The sequence below is a fragment of the Quercus lobata genome, chromosome 7 (assembly GCF_001633185.2).
Source record: "Quercus lobata isolate SW786 chromosome 7, ValleyOak3.0 Primary Assembly, whole genome shotgun sequence".
NCBI classification, from domain to species: Eukaryota; Viridiplantae; Streptophyta; class Magnoliopsida; order Fagales; family Fagaceae; genus Quercus; species Quercus lobata.
This window is the reverse complement of record NC_044910.1, coordinates 16,553,044-16,568,195: the sequence shown is the minus strand read 5'-3', so window position 1 is coordinate 16,568,195 and position 15,152 is coordinate 16,553,044. Positions and strand designations below refer to the sequence as shown.

At 32.9% G+C, this 15,152-nt stretch overlaps 1 protein-coding gene across 1 annotated transcript; it reads right to left on the bottom strand.

Annotated features, from left to right (window-relative positions):
* Positions 1-1,700: 1,700 nt before the first annotated feature.
* LOC115951267 (transcription factor MYB60) lies at positions 1,701-3,568 on the bottom strand. The gene is made up of 3 exons (XM_031068452.1): positions 3,294-3,568; positions 2,964-3,093; positions 1,701-2,723 (listed from the first exon to the last, which is right to left on the bottom strand). Exons 1-3 carry the CDS (start codon positions 3,424-3,426, stop codon positions 1,958-1,960), a joined length of 1,029 nt encoding a protein of 342 aa, XP_030924312.1. The 5' UTR covers positions 3,427-3,568; the 3' UTR covers positions 1,701-1,957.
* Between the last annotated feature and the right edge of the window lie 11,584 nt (positions 3,569-15,152).

The following is a 15,152-nucleotide window of genomic DNA, read 5'->3' as shown; positions in this document are numbered from 1 at the left end:
ATCACGCATGTTGGAGAAGGTGCTGCATTCATTTTACACAAAAAGACAAAGCTCTATACATTTTTAGTTCATAGATTTCGTATCATCATCATTCATCATTATTATCATGACAGTTTTGTTAAGGTAAAAGATGGAAAGGTGGCACGCTATGATTTGTGGTGTGGTATCTGTAAAGGGACCATGCAACATGCAACATGCAACAGCGAAGTGAGGAGTGAGGACTCAAATTATTTCCTGTATCCTGTGAAAATTGTGAAATATAAATATATAAATTTGCATGGTAGCCATATAAGAAGCTTATTACACCGAAAGGTAAAGAAGATCACATGTTTCCCTCTCATAATTTTCCCAAAAGGAAGACCTTTATTTGCTTCGTTGGATGCAAGACTTTCGTGACGGCATCCTATTTTACTTTGATACTATGGCTATAATTATTCCTTTCCCCTAACCATTCGCCTCTCTCTTATCCTTGCTTCAAATTATTAACATTATCCATATAAGGAAAACTTTGAGTCCTTATTTTACAAAATATTCATTTGGAAATATTATAGTTAATAGAATACATGCATTATATCGTATAATATATGCATGTGCACATGTATACAAAAGCACATACATGCTCATACACATACACACTGACACACATTTTTTATTAAAAAAATTTAACTCCTACTCATTGTACGAAATTGAAGTTCCTAAAGAACAAGCTTTTATTTTCAAATATTAAAAATCCTACTATATTATGCTTAAAAAAAATACTCTATTATACTAAAATTTGATATTCTTTTGTTTGCTTTAGTTTTTTATTGTACCAATTCGTATTAGTATGACAGACAGCACAACTATATATCGAAATCGTTGTTCTCAAAAAAAAAAAAATATATATATATATATTGAAATCATTCTTTTCTAATTTTTTATTTATTTATATTTAAAATCAATATTTTCTTGTTTTTATTTGTATTCTCTATTTGTTCCTTTGATTTCTTAAGATATTTTTTTTATAACTTGGCTCTTAATTTCATATATATATATATATATATATATATATGTATGTATGTATGTATGTATGTATGTATGTATTACTTAAATAAAAAGAAATTTAAGATATTTTAAATTATAAAAGTTTAAAAAATAAATATATGTATTTATTATATTAACTGCAATCGAAAATTGAAGAAATATATAGACATTTATATCCTACATTTGTTAAGTTTGATACTATCTTATGAAATTATTCTAAGATAACATAAATATTGAAAAAAATTAGAATAGGATAAAAAATTAGCTAATACATACAAATGATCTTTCAATATCAAAATTTAGCTTTGTAATATATCTTTGTATAGTTATATTTACGTTTTTTTGAGCGTTCTTTAAAACTTTAAACCAAACAAAATAGATACGTACGTATTGAATACCATTATGTCAAAAGTAGAACTCACAATTTTGTTTTCAAAAGTGTAAAGAGGTCCAGTGGCTTCTGAGTAAAATTGGCGATAATCCTAGATTTTTTTTTTCTAATTTAAGTTCCTAGTAGGACTCGAAAATTATATGCACTTACCTACCCCCAAATACATGAAAAAGAAATATTAGAAAAGTTATTATGTTTAAGTCGCATCAATAAACTTTCTCCCAAAAAAAAAAAAAAAATTCGCATCAATAAACGTGCGGTGCATTCATTTCATTTTCTCCATTAATTCTGAATTAAAGAACTTCTTAACTAGATTCAATGATAAATTAGTAGCTGATTACTACAGAGTAATACAAACTAATTAAGGAGCAAGACTAATGTTACTTGAGATAATTCATTCAGAAAAAGTTACATGCATTTTGCAAAGAGGTTCCAGCTTCTCAGAACCCCAACAAAGGTAAATAAGCCCTAGAAAAAGGATGAAACACTTGGTTTTCAAATCATATAATTTGATTCTAAATTAAAAAAGAGATCATGATGTTGTTAGAACATTGGAGACAATTCCATCATCTCCTCTACTTGACCAGCAGCACTTTCATCGAAAAGCCACTTCTCAAGAATTGATAAGGGCGGAGAGTTCTCAGATCTTTGCCTATTCCTCTCTGTCATGACATGAATTACCTTGTCATCATTTGCATCAGTTTGAGAGGTTTTGTTAGCCTCTGCAGGCATAGAATCACAGGTTGACTTGTCCCACGCTGAAGCGGCATTGTTCATGTTCTCGAAAGATAATATTGAATCAAAATCTTCATGAGAGACTATATCACCACCACCGCCACCGCCGCCGCCGCCGCCGCCACCACCACCACCTTCTTGCTCAGCTTTGGGTTGGTAGCACTGAAGAGTAGTACTAGTAGTAACTGATGCTGAATTGCCAAAATTGCTGCTTTTGTCATTAACCGTGTTATCTTCATGGGGTTCATTGATGTGAGTAGTGTCGTTGTTATTCTTTGGGGAAGATCTCATCCAACCTTCTAGCAGTCGCGATATGTTTTCGGTGCTTGAGGCATATGTAGAGGAGGATTGGTTTACCCTCAAGGACGGGGCAGGGCTGCTCATATCTAAGCTGCTTCTTCGCTCATTATTAAAGCCTTTTGATACAAACTGAGTGGTACTTGCTGAGTCTGATGCCATGTGGGGGTCCAAAGCTGATTGAAATTTCTTTAGCTTCTTCTTCAGATGGGTGTTCCAGTAATTCTTTATATCATTATCTGTTCGTTGTGGGAGGTAAGAAGCTATGGCTGCCCATCTGGTCCAATGAAATTTGTAAACTCAGACATATAACTTACAAATTCCAGCAAAAAAAAGAAAGGTAAAAAACCATATTTATTTCCCAACAAAATTGAAAAAGACATGACAAATTCATCTGTGGCTGGACTATTTTCCATTCTTTTTTCTATTTTATTTTAATTTATTACTTGGTTTATTTATATGATTACATGGGGAAAAAAATGACAGAAGCTTGAAAATGGTAATGTTTGAAGATTACTTGTTACCCAATAAAGCTTGCAAATGGATTATCATCCCTTCTTCATGAGGAGTGAAGTTCCCTCGTTTGATTCCTGGTCTGAGGTAGTTAGTCCATCTAAGTCTGCAACTTTTGCTGCACCTTAATAACCCTTTTGTAAACAAAAGGTGATCTATCCTTTAGTACAAATGAAATTTCCAAAATTTACACACAGATTAACAAACAAGACATAGGAAATTTCATAATTTAGGAAACCCCTTATGGAATTGTATTGATAGAAGTCAAGACCATCTTGAACCAAAAAAAAAAAAAATGAAGAATAGCTGGATCTATATATATATGTGCACTTACCAGTGTTGGTAGGCACTGATCTCCAATTTCCTGGACCATGTTCTTGGATGTAAGAGACTAGGATGATATCCTCCTCTGGAGTCCATGGACCCTTCTTGATGCCAACTTTGTCACAGCAAGGAGGCCTCCCCATGGCTTAGTAATTCACCCCTTTTCCTCACAGAAACTCTCTCTTCAGGACTCTTTGGAGCTTTCAAATTGTGAGATGGACATGTGAGTGCTTATATACATGGTGACTTATGAGAAGAGATGCATTTTTTTACGCCATTTATCTACCCTGCTGAGTCAGTTGGTCTTTTTATTAATTTCATATATTATATATAGTCAATCTAGAAACCAAAGTCAGAAGAAGAGTTGAATATCTTCACTCTTTCCCTTCTGGCTCACGTGTCAAAGTAGCTAGTCACCATAGGTAGGCAACTTTGTAGTCTTGGTCTTTATTTTTTTTAATAAATTACATATTTTACTCAATGTTTCAGTTAATAGGAAATAGTGAATTTAATTATAATTCTTATACTCCATCTCACTGTAATTTCAAACTCACTCTTAACAAATGGGTTCCAATACAAGATTTTGAATAATAAATTACCGATTGTCCAAAAAATTCAAACTATATTAAGAAACAATGAATTTAAACACTATCACTTCAAGTGTGGGTCGGTTATGCGACCTTTATTAAGTGGGCCCAACATGTAGGAGGTAAGGTGGAGACAATGGATTAAATCTATGACCTCTTGCTCTTGTACAATGATAAATTACTAATTGTTCCAAAATTTAAATTATTAGAAAACATTGAATTAATCATTTAATTTAACATTTTAAATCAGAAAAAGAACGAAGAAAAAATTCAAACTTATGACTACCTACTCTTATATCGTGAGAAATCACTAATTATGTTAAAAGTCTAAACTATTAGAAAATAATAAATTTAATTATTTAATCACAATTCTAACTATTTCTTTTATAAAGACACTCTCAATTGTGGTTAAGAAAGATCTAAAGCCACACTAATTTCCCACTAATTTTGTCCTTGATCTCAAATCAAGGTTTAAGGATTTTTTTTTCTAGGTTAACATAAAAATAAAAGTATTTTTTCGAAAATATAAGTTGAAAGTATAAAAAATGACAACACTTTCAACAAGCACCTATTAACTTCTTGGGAAATTTAGCTATTTTGTTTCTCTTTTAACTCATTATCACAAAGATCATAATAAAACCTGGCTAGAAAATAAAAAATAAAAATAATAATAAAAAAGGCATGGGAGAACCTTAAATTACTTAGTTTACTTTATTGCATTAATTGGTTAAAATCTTTTTTTTTTTTTTTTTGAGAAATAATTGGTTAAAATCTTGGGATTTGAACAGATTGAAAGTTAAAATCTTGGACATCACTTTGTGAGAAGTTAATTTGGGCTGGAATCTTGGGTTTAAGTGTGCATTTGGGTTAATTTAAAAATTAAAATTGTTATACTATTCAGCTTATTTTTACTACTATTTATGAGTCCACTTTTTGACACTATTCATGAACCCACTGTACTATTTGAACTAACTTTTACCTTTATCTATAATACTGTCAATAATAATTTTTTAGTTCCAGTAAAAAAGCGGTATCCAAACATACCTTAAACGGTTAGAAATAGAAATACTTGAGATTTTTTTTTTTTTTTTCTCCTTATGTGAGGACGTGGATAAGTGGATTTAACCCTAAATATTTCAATTGAAAACACAAAATATTAATGTTATTAGATTACAAGACCCTTAGTGTGGTTGTGAGAGTTGAGAATTTAATTTTAAGGAGACCCTTTATAAGGGCTTTATATGATATGTTAAATCACCATTTTAACTTAAGTTTAAACTGATAAATTTGTGCCTAGCAATGTTATATTAATCACTTACTTTCATTAAATGCATAGAGTATTTTAACATTTGTAATTTTGTCTTTCTTTTTCAATTGAATAAAAGAAATCTTGTCAAGTTGTGTTCCCTGAAAATGCAATCATGCTAACACTTCTAATAAAAAGCTCAAATTTGAGACTCTTCAAGGCAAAGGAATTAAGAAAAGTGGTTTCTACGCAATCTAAGCTATGATTTAAAATTAGGGGTTTTTCTCTCCTTCTTTTGGGGGGGAAATTATATAAGTGTTTTGATATTCAATTGATAGGGACATTGATTTTGATTTGTATTATAATGGTTTTTTTTTTTTTTTTAATATTCATGGGAATTGTTGGTTATATTTCTCCAAGCTCAAATGAAGAGCATGCCTGATTTTTTTTCACTGGTAATGACAATGGTTTACTTACTATGTTTATTGACTGCATGGCAGTGACTTGTTGTTGAATGTTTACATATGTTGATGTAGGACAGAATATCAAATTAATTTTTGTAATTTTTTATATTTGGTATTTTTATGTAATTTTCGTTATTTTAGGTTTAGGACATTTATCTCCTTGTTTTTAGGTGTTTTTAATGTTCTTTAGGTCAAATTTGTTTCATATTATAGTTAGGTATTAATCAGGGATTATTTTAGAAAATATTTTCTTGTCTGTCAAGTTTTACGAAGCCCTTAAATAGGCCCCTAAGCCTATACACGTTTTTTAACAATTATTCAATCTATAAAATTTATACTTTTGTCTTTTTATTTTCTAGTGGATTCTAGACCCTTTTTCCTTGTAGATTCGAGATTTACTACCCAGAAACTAACATTTTAGTTTTTGCCCATCAAAGAGAGCAACATGTGTGCTTTTTTCAGGCTTCCACAATATTAGTTAGTATCAAAGCCTTGACATATCCTGGTCTGATTGCTAACTAGCGAGACGATAACTACCACCACCACAACAAGCACTCACAAATATCTATGCTAGGATGGTGCCATTGAAGCACAGAAATAAGAGGGATAACTATAGTGGAGACGTAACTCATGCGCAACCTATTGGTAAGCAAATTTCATATAAGCCTTATAAGATAATTGCAAGTTTTAATAGTTATTTTTTTTTAAAGAATATTTTCTTGATTGGTTACTTGATCTATAGGATTTATTTGAATATGAGAATATTTGTTATGACAAAAAAGTTGGACTTGCTTTGTATAAACTTAGTAAGTATGCCTTATGTTGGTGGGAACGAGTACAATCTAATAGAATCCAACAAGGTAAAAACAAAATTCGTTCATGGCCAAGGATGAAAAAGATGCCAACTATCAACTTTTAACCTTTGGATTGTGAAGAAATCTTGTTGTATACAATACAAGATTATTATTGGCCAAGAAGTTCATACTTGAATTATTTTGAAGAGCCATATATTCCACCAATAAGGGAGGAATTGCATGTTGAAAAAAATATTTTTCTTGAAGAATATGTAGAAGTCAAAGAAGAAAATTTAGATATTTCTAAGGATATTAATGAACTTGAAATCAAGATTGTGGAAGAGATTGATGAAAACCCTATTATAGAGAAATATCTTGAAGTTGAGATGGCAGAGACAACTGATGATGAAATTGAAGAGGAAAGTTTCAAGGATCTCGATGAAGTCAAGTTAGATGATTGCAATGTTCAAGCTCCTATTATTTTGGTGGGAGACACCAAAACAAATTTTATTGATTTTATTGGGGTGGAAAGATTTGATTTGATTTGATTATTGACTATTATTTGGTGAATACTGTCAATTGCATGAAGATCAAGGGACAAGAAGTTCAAGTTGCTCAATTTATGACTTTCAAGTTTGACAAGAAGACAAGGAAGATGGAGTATTCAATGTATTTGTTCTCTTGGCGTGGAAGATTTCAGATTTCAACCATCAACTCGAGAACGAGTTTGTTTCAAGTGGAGGGGTCTAATGTAGGACAAAATATTCAAATTAATTTTTGTAATTTTTTTATTTGATATTTTTATGTAATTTTCGTTATTTTAGGTTTAGAACATTTATTTCCTTATTTTTAGGCGTTTTTAATTTTTTTTAGGTCAAATTTGGTTCCTGTTATAAGTAGGTATTAATTAGGAGTTATTTTATAATATATTTTCTTACCTATTAAGTTTTACGGGGCCCTTAAATAGGCCCCTAAACCTATACACGTTTTTTAACAATTATTTAATCAATAAAATTTAGACTTTTGTCTTTCTATTTTCTAGTGGATTCCAGACACTTTTTCCTTGTAGATTCAAGGAACCCCTCATGGATTCAAGGTTTACTACCTAGAAACTAACAGTTTAATTTCTACCCATCAGAGTATCATGTGTACTTTCTTTAGGCTTCCGCGACATTGTATGTGGTTGCCCATTTTAGTTTATGTTTGTCATTTTGGAGGTAAATACAAATATAATAATATATGCCATTGCCTTCTTGCTAGATGTTTATGTATGTGGGTGTCTTTTGTTGTTTATATATGTTGTTTTGTAGGCAAGTAAATATATAATAATAGAAAGCCCAACATTATTCTTTAATATATAAACTTTTATTGATTATGTCTGTTGAGTACACATGCCATTACTTTGTTGATGGTTATGTATTAGTGTTATATGCAAATAACATTATATTTACTTTTGCCCAGATGCCGATCATAAGAACTGTTTTTTTTTTTTTTTTTTTTTAATGGGGGTATTTTAAGATTCTACTTGAAAAGCATTATGTTAAGGGGAAGATGAGTTTGTTTAAAGAGATAAATATTGATTATCTCTCAGTTACTGAGTTTGGTAAGTCAACAAAACATATAGGGTATATGATAGAAGAATGGAATTAGTTTAAGTTTCTTGGGGAAGACTTTAAGAAAGGAATTGCTTCATGTAAGACTGATGGTGATGTTATGAAAATGGAGAGTAGGATAAAAAAAGGAAGCGCGTTGGATTGTTCATCTTTATCTAAAGCATAGTGTTGATCCTATTAAAAGTAGCCAGATAGATAGCCCCTTTACCACTCCTTGGACCATTACATGATTAATTTCTAACCTAGACCAGATCCTAAACCAAAAGTAATCACTAACGTAGTAGTGAAAATGGAAACAAATGATAATGAAGGTGATGAGGCTGTAAGCAGCATAATTAAGGATTAGGTTCCATGAAAGTGAGTCTTGATGATTGGATCTAGGGTTTAGGATGATTTCGAGAGGCTTAGGGTTTCAGGTGTCACCTAAGATTGGGATGATTTTAGTATTTGGGAAGTTTTAGGGTTATGATTTGCAAGAGAATCGATGATGGTTGTATATATGGGAGTACTGTGACTTAGGTTTCAATTTGTGATGGAATTAATGGATGGATTGCATGCAGACATTAAGGAATCATACAAATGTCAATCGTTAACGTGTAATAGACTATGGGCCTTAAGCCCTCCTTATTTACTTGTATAGCACACTTACTTGTACTATACATTCTACCTTCTATATAAAGGCACTCATGTATATTTTATTACTTAAGAAACACAAAACACTTATTCAGTATTTATAACACGGTACCAGAGTCATTGCTCTAACCTTTTCTTAGCTGTCTTGTCTCTCTTTGGTATTACTCCAAACTCATAATCGCTTCTGTCATCACAGTTGCTGTCGCAAGCCATTTGCCTTGAATCTTCGACATCTCTCAGTCGTCGTCTCTGGTTCTGGACCTACAGTCGCCGTCGTTAAGGAGTCTCACATTACTAGACCACTGCCAATTATTGTCGCTACCGTGAATCTTGCCCGATTATTATTTTTGCAAGTACTACTATGATCATCTTGCATCGATCTACTCAATTGTGGAAGCCTCGCAACCATGGGAGCCTTCACACACCACCTAAGAAATCTGCGTTAAGTCACCTCACGCACCATCTTCTAATCCAAGCTAACGTCACTCGTGACATCATCAGTGCCACATTAGCACTAGCTTACTAGCATCTAGTCACTGCTTATGTCAGCCACCACATCAGCATCCAATCACCTACTTATGTTAGCCGCCACGTCATCATCCAGTCAAATGCTTACGTCATCTTGCTGAAGTCATCTCCGCTGACTCTGTTGACTGTTGACTTTTTGTAGGGTTGACAGTTGATTTTTTCAGTGGTTGATGTTTTTGTAGTCCAAGTGCTCCTTACCTAGTTTCTCACGTTGATTTCATTTTTGCAGTCTATTTTTGCATATTTTGCCTCTAAATGAATTTTTTTTTTTAAATTTATTCCTCACCCCATCAATGCTATTTTGGAGGGGAATAAGAATTATTTATTTTGGTCTCAAGCTATGCGTAGTTTTCTTAAAGGTTGCATGCTCTGGCAATATTGTGTTGGTACAATCACTATTCCTGTGAAGGGGGCAGGTGAAGAAGATATTGACTTCATCACTCGCATGGTTGAATGGGATGGTCAAAACCACAAGATTCTCACTTGGCTCTGTAGCACCTTATTTCTTCTTTATTTCTTCCATCTTCAATCTATTGGGCAACTTTGATGATGCAAAATCTACATAAGATATGTTGGCCAAACGTTACTCCACCTCTCACGGATCCATGAAATATCAGTTAGTGGTTGAATTGCATCTGCTCAGGCAAGAACCAAGGCAACCTATCAATGACTACTATGATCAGCTTCTCTTCAATTGGGATCAAATTGACCTTTCTGATCCAACTTGGGCATGCTATCCGCTCCACAATATGCTATCATTCAAGATGAATTTCGTCTCTATGAATTCTTGATGTCACTTCACGATGCCTATGAGCCCATTCAAGGTCAGCTTATTAATCACAGTCCTCCTCCCTCTTTTGATACTATTGTAAATGAGTTAGTTGGAAAAGAAGCTCATCTTGCAACCCTTCAAGACCATAATAAGCTTAATATTTTGGCTATTGCTCCTTCTTCTCCTCCCATGGAGCAACCTATGCAGTTAGGGTTTGATGCATCTAGCTCCGGCAATCATCACAAACATCTAACAAAAAGTTCTGCAACTATTGTAAGCGTCATGGCCATAATATTGAGACATGTTACCATCACAACAAATCTACTATTGTTGTTGTTAATTAGATGTGGTAAAACGGGCGGGGCGGGGCTGGTTCGGGGCGGGTCAATCGGGTTTGCGGGTCAAAACGGGTCATTTTTAAACGGGTCAATCAGGTTGCCGATCGGGTCAGGTTGACCCGTATTTTTCAAACAATTTTTTTTTTTTTCAATTACAAAAACAAATCAATGACAACCTATTTAGAGAGAATGAATAAAATCAATTAAGCAAATGAATTGCACTTAATGCCACTTGTTAATATCCTTCCAATTCTAATAGTTTTGAGCATGACAAAAATTATTTATAGTCATAAATTCATGATGGAAAAAGTCTTCAATGTTAATAGTTCACTGTCAAAATGCATATAATTACAATTTTACATCTTCAAAAAGAGATAGATTTTAAAACAAACAAAACAAGTAAGCCAGAAAAGTAGCAAGTAATAGTCTTCTTAAGTGCACATGTTCTTGTTGTATTTAAAATAATAGTAAAGTTAGATTACTTAGAAAGATAAACTAAAAAAATTAAAAAATTAAAAATAAACATAACATATTAAATAAAAAAAGAATAAGTAAATATTTTATAAGAATTACACCTCAATCTTAATCTACTCAACATTAGTAGTAGATTCAGCATTGCAAATATTCATACTTGCAAATTGTAGCTCAAGTTGGCCAATTTCGTCAACATCTTCATCTACAATACAATATTTTAATATGACTTAATGTATCATGAAAACAAATCAATAAAGAATTAAAATTGTATAATTATGACTATAAAAAAATTAAATTTCCTTCAAATTCATATAGCCAACTTTTAGTACACAATGTAGCTTCCACATTGAATTGAGGCGTGAGGAAGCTTTCGGGTTTGTATTGTGCTATGTATTTGTGCATTTTGTGCTTTGGCTTTGGACAATGGATATGGACTACAGCTGCATTGAATGAGATTTTTTTTTTTTTTTAATGGTTGTGATAGCCTTGTTTAACGTGTTGTGTTGTCTTGTCTCCCTTTGAGTCCTGTCAAGCATTGAAGGCTGAAGCTTAGCTCTTGCCTCTTCTTATTGGTTAATTGTTATAACGTTATATCAATAATATATTATTCATTACTAGTTTTGATACTTGGTGCTTTATGCACCTAGTATCAAGATGTAATTTAAATCTTTTTTAGCAAATTTTTTAATGGGTCGGGTCACGAGTTATTCGGGTCGGGTCGGGTCACGGGTCAACCCGTTTTTATTTTGGGTCAAAAAAAATTAGGTTCAGGTCAAATATTTTTTGAATCGAGTCGGGTCAGAAATTTCTGACCCGTATTGCGATGTCTATTGCTAATACTGAGTCTACCTTGCCAATCTCTTTCGTCTTAGCTGAGTCCTAGTCTTCTGGATCCACTATCAACCTCTCATCAATTGAACTACAGAACATCATAGCTTAGGCTAGTAATGCATCTCTTTCCACTGCTCTCTTAGTTTTACCCACTAAGTCTCACTCTTGGCTTTTTTTATTCTTCTTGTTGCAATCACATGATACCTCACCTGTCCTTATTTTTTAAACTTGAACTTGCACCACATCCTCTTAGTATTTGTATAGTTGATGGATCCACCATGCACAGCAATAGTCTAGGATTTGTTTTGACCTTTTAACCTTTCAGTTCCCGAGGTCTTCCATGTACATAAACTATCCTATAATTTATTCTTTGTGGGCCAATTAGCTAAACTAGGTTATTGCCTTATTTTTATTATTCTAGGTATACTATGCACAATCTGAGGACGGGACAAGAGCTTGAGATTGTTTCTAGAGTTAGGTGTATGTTTCCCGTGTACAACCTTTATCTTTCACTTGTTACTCCTGTTTCTGATACTGCTGTAGCTACTGCAGTTTTTTCTTTACCTTCTCTCGCTCTTTGGCATTCTCATCTTGGTCATGTACCCTTTTCTCGGGTACAATAGTTAGCTTCTAGGGGTCTATTAAGTTCTGTGTCCAAAGAAAATTTTGATTGTACTTCATGCCAATTAGGAAAACAACCAGCTTTACCTTTCAATAATAGTGAATTGATATCTACTAGTATTTTTTATTTAATTCATTATATTGTTTGGAGACCTTCCCCTATTACTAGTATTGGTAGATCTCGATATTATGTTGTCTTTATTGATGATTACTCTCATTATAGTTGGATTTTTCTTATGAAATCTCATTCTAAATTACTAAAAATCTACTGTAACTTTGCAAAAATGGTTGAAACACAATTTTCCCTACATATTATGATTTTTTGATCTGATAATGCTTTTGAATACACTCAATATGATTTTCAAGCTATTTTACATTCCTATGGCACTATACATGACCTAACTTATCCAGGTATCTCTAAGCAAAATGGTAGAGCCAAATAAAAATTTCGTCATATTTTTGACACTGTTCGTGCTCTCCTTCTCTCTGTCAAAGTTCTTACCCCATTTTAGGGTGAAGCCACTCATATGCTGTTCATGCTATTAATTGCATTCCAATCACTATCATTCATAATCAGACTCCATATGAGTGCCTTTTTGAATCGCCCCCTGACTATCATCACCTGCGCTCCTTCAATTCTACCTATTTCGTTCTTCTTTAACCTTATGAGCACAACAAACTTGAGCCTCGATCCAGACTCTATTGTTTCCTTGGGTATGACAAAACTCAAAGGGGTATCGATGTTATGATCCTATCTCTCATCATTTTCGTGCTTCCCGAAATGTTGTCTTTTGGGAATATCGCTCATTTGTTGAGCTCTCTCACTGATGTTATGATCCTATCTCTCATCATTTTCGTGCTTCCCGAAATGTTGTCTTTTGGGAATATCTCTCATTTGTTGAGCTCTCTCACTTCTGTTCCTCCCTATCTACCTCCTCTATCAAAGAACTCCTTCTAGATGAGTCACATATTCTTTCTATAGTTGCTTCTGATCCTCCTATAGATTTCTCTATCCAACCACTAGATATTTTTTAACATGTCAAAGATGAACGGGTGGAAGATGAACAAGTCGAAGAAATGCTACCCAACTTTGAGCCTGGGTCCCTCGTTCCTGCTCCACCTGAAGATCTTACACAAGACATTCCACCTCGTCACTCATCTCAGGTAAGATCCATTCTTGCACATTACTTGACTATCATTGTTACACTGCCCTGCAACACCGCACAAGCCTCACACCTACCGTGAGGCCTCCACTAACCCTTTATGGCAGATTGCAATGAAAGAGGAACTTGATGCATTATCTAAAAACCTTCTTAGGGATTTAGGTATGTCTACATGCTCTAGTACTCCTCTTTATTGTGATAACCAGAGTGTCATTTATATTGCTCACAAAAACACATCGAGATTGACTGTTATTTTATCCATTATCATCTTATCCATGGTGCTCTCAAGCTATTTTCAATCTCCTCTAAAGATCAACTTGCAAATAACTTCACCAAGTCACATCCTAAGGGATGTCTTCATGCTTTAGTTGACAACCTCAAGTTAGTCTCACACCCACCTTGAGTTTGAGGGGGGCTGTTAACGTGTAATCTATGCGCCTTAGGCCCACCTTATTTACTTGTATACCACACTTGTATTGCACATATATTTGTACTGCACATTCTACCTCCTATATAAAGGCACTCATGTATATTTTATTATTTGAGAAATACAAAATACTTATTCAGTATTTCTAATATCAATATTTTGAGAGATTCATTACTTCCAAAGAGTGAAAATACTTCAAATGAACTTCTAACTCTACGAGAAATGCTAGAAAGGAAGCAAGAACTAGTCGTTCCAAACAAAGAACATAAAGAGTTAACATAACTATGGCAAATAGTACTTCTAAACCAAGAGAGAAAATACTACATGAATAACCAGCTAGTATTTGGAGTCCATAAGGGGTGATCTCACTTGAACTTACGATGCCATGAGGAAAGGCAAAGTGAAGAGATTAAAGTATTCACACTAGGCTTAACAAAACCAAATTGTTTTAGCTAAAGCTAAACTCAATAAACTAACTCTTGCATCAGGCTGAACAACATGTAGGCCCAAACTCTCTCTCTCTCTCTCTCTCTCTCTCAAAATGTCTCTTGATAATAGCTTAATTTTGCATATTTATATTTTTATTAAAGAGTATTATTATATTTATTTTTTGTTAATTTATGCATTTACATTTGGTTTTGGAATAATATTTAGTAATTAATTTTGTGCTTAAAATGAATTTCAATGCATGAATATGTCATATATAGAATAATGAAATTAATTCTAGCAAGATTTACCAAGAATGACACAAGTGAATTTGTGTAAGAAAATGGTCAATGTACTATATTTTTATAAGGGGCCATAATGAAGTTAAAGATAATCAACCCAATTAAATTGGAGTCCAACTAGAGTAAAGAATCAAAAGAAATTTATACTAAATTCAAGTTAAATTTGGATTAGGATTTCAAGCTACGCAAGCCTTATTGTTTTAGGCATAGCTTTTGGCTAAGATATTGGATTAAAGTTATTCAAGTTGGGCAAAAAAGACTGTTGGGTGACAACTTTGTAGTTTATGGTCCAAATTATGGTGTTTAATGTGTCAAAAAAGTTGGTTTAGTGAAGCTTGAAAATTTGGAATTTTTTCTAAACAATAATTCTACTTGTAATAGGATTTCTTAGCTTATTTAAAAGCTTTTTAGGTCAAATTCAAAGGGTGGCAGCCTTAGAATGATATTATGATTTTTTTTTTATTATATATAGTTTCTTTCCTTTTTTTTAATTTTCTTTGGTGTAATGACCTCCTAGAAGCCTTGCTAAGGAAAGGGTGAAACCCAACTTTCTATTGGTACGCTTTAAAAATATTTGAGGATTTTAATGCTAAATTTTTTTTTATTGATTTTCCTATCTAGAAAAGTGTTTTATTATTTATAATTCTTTG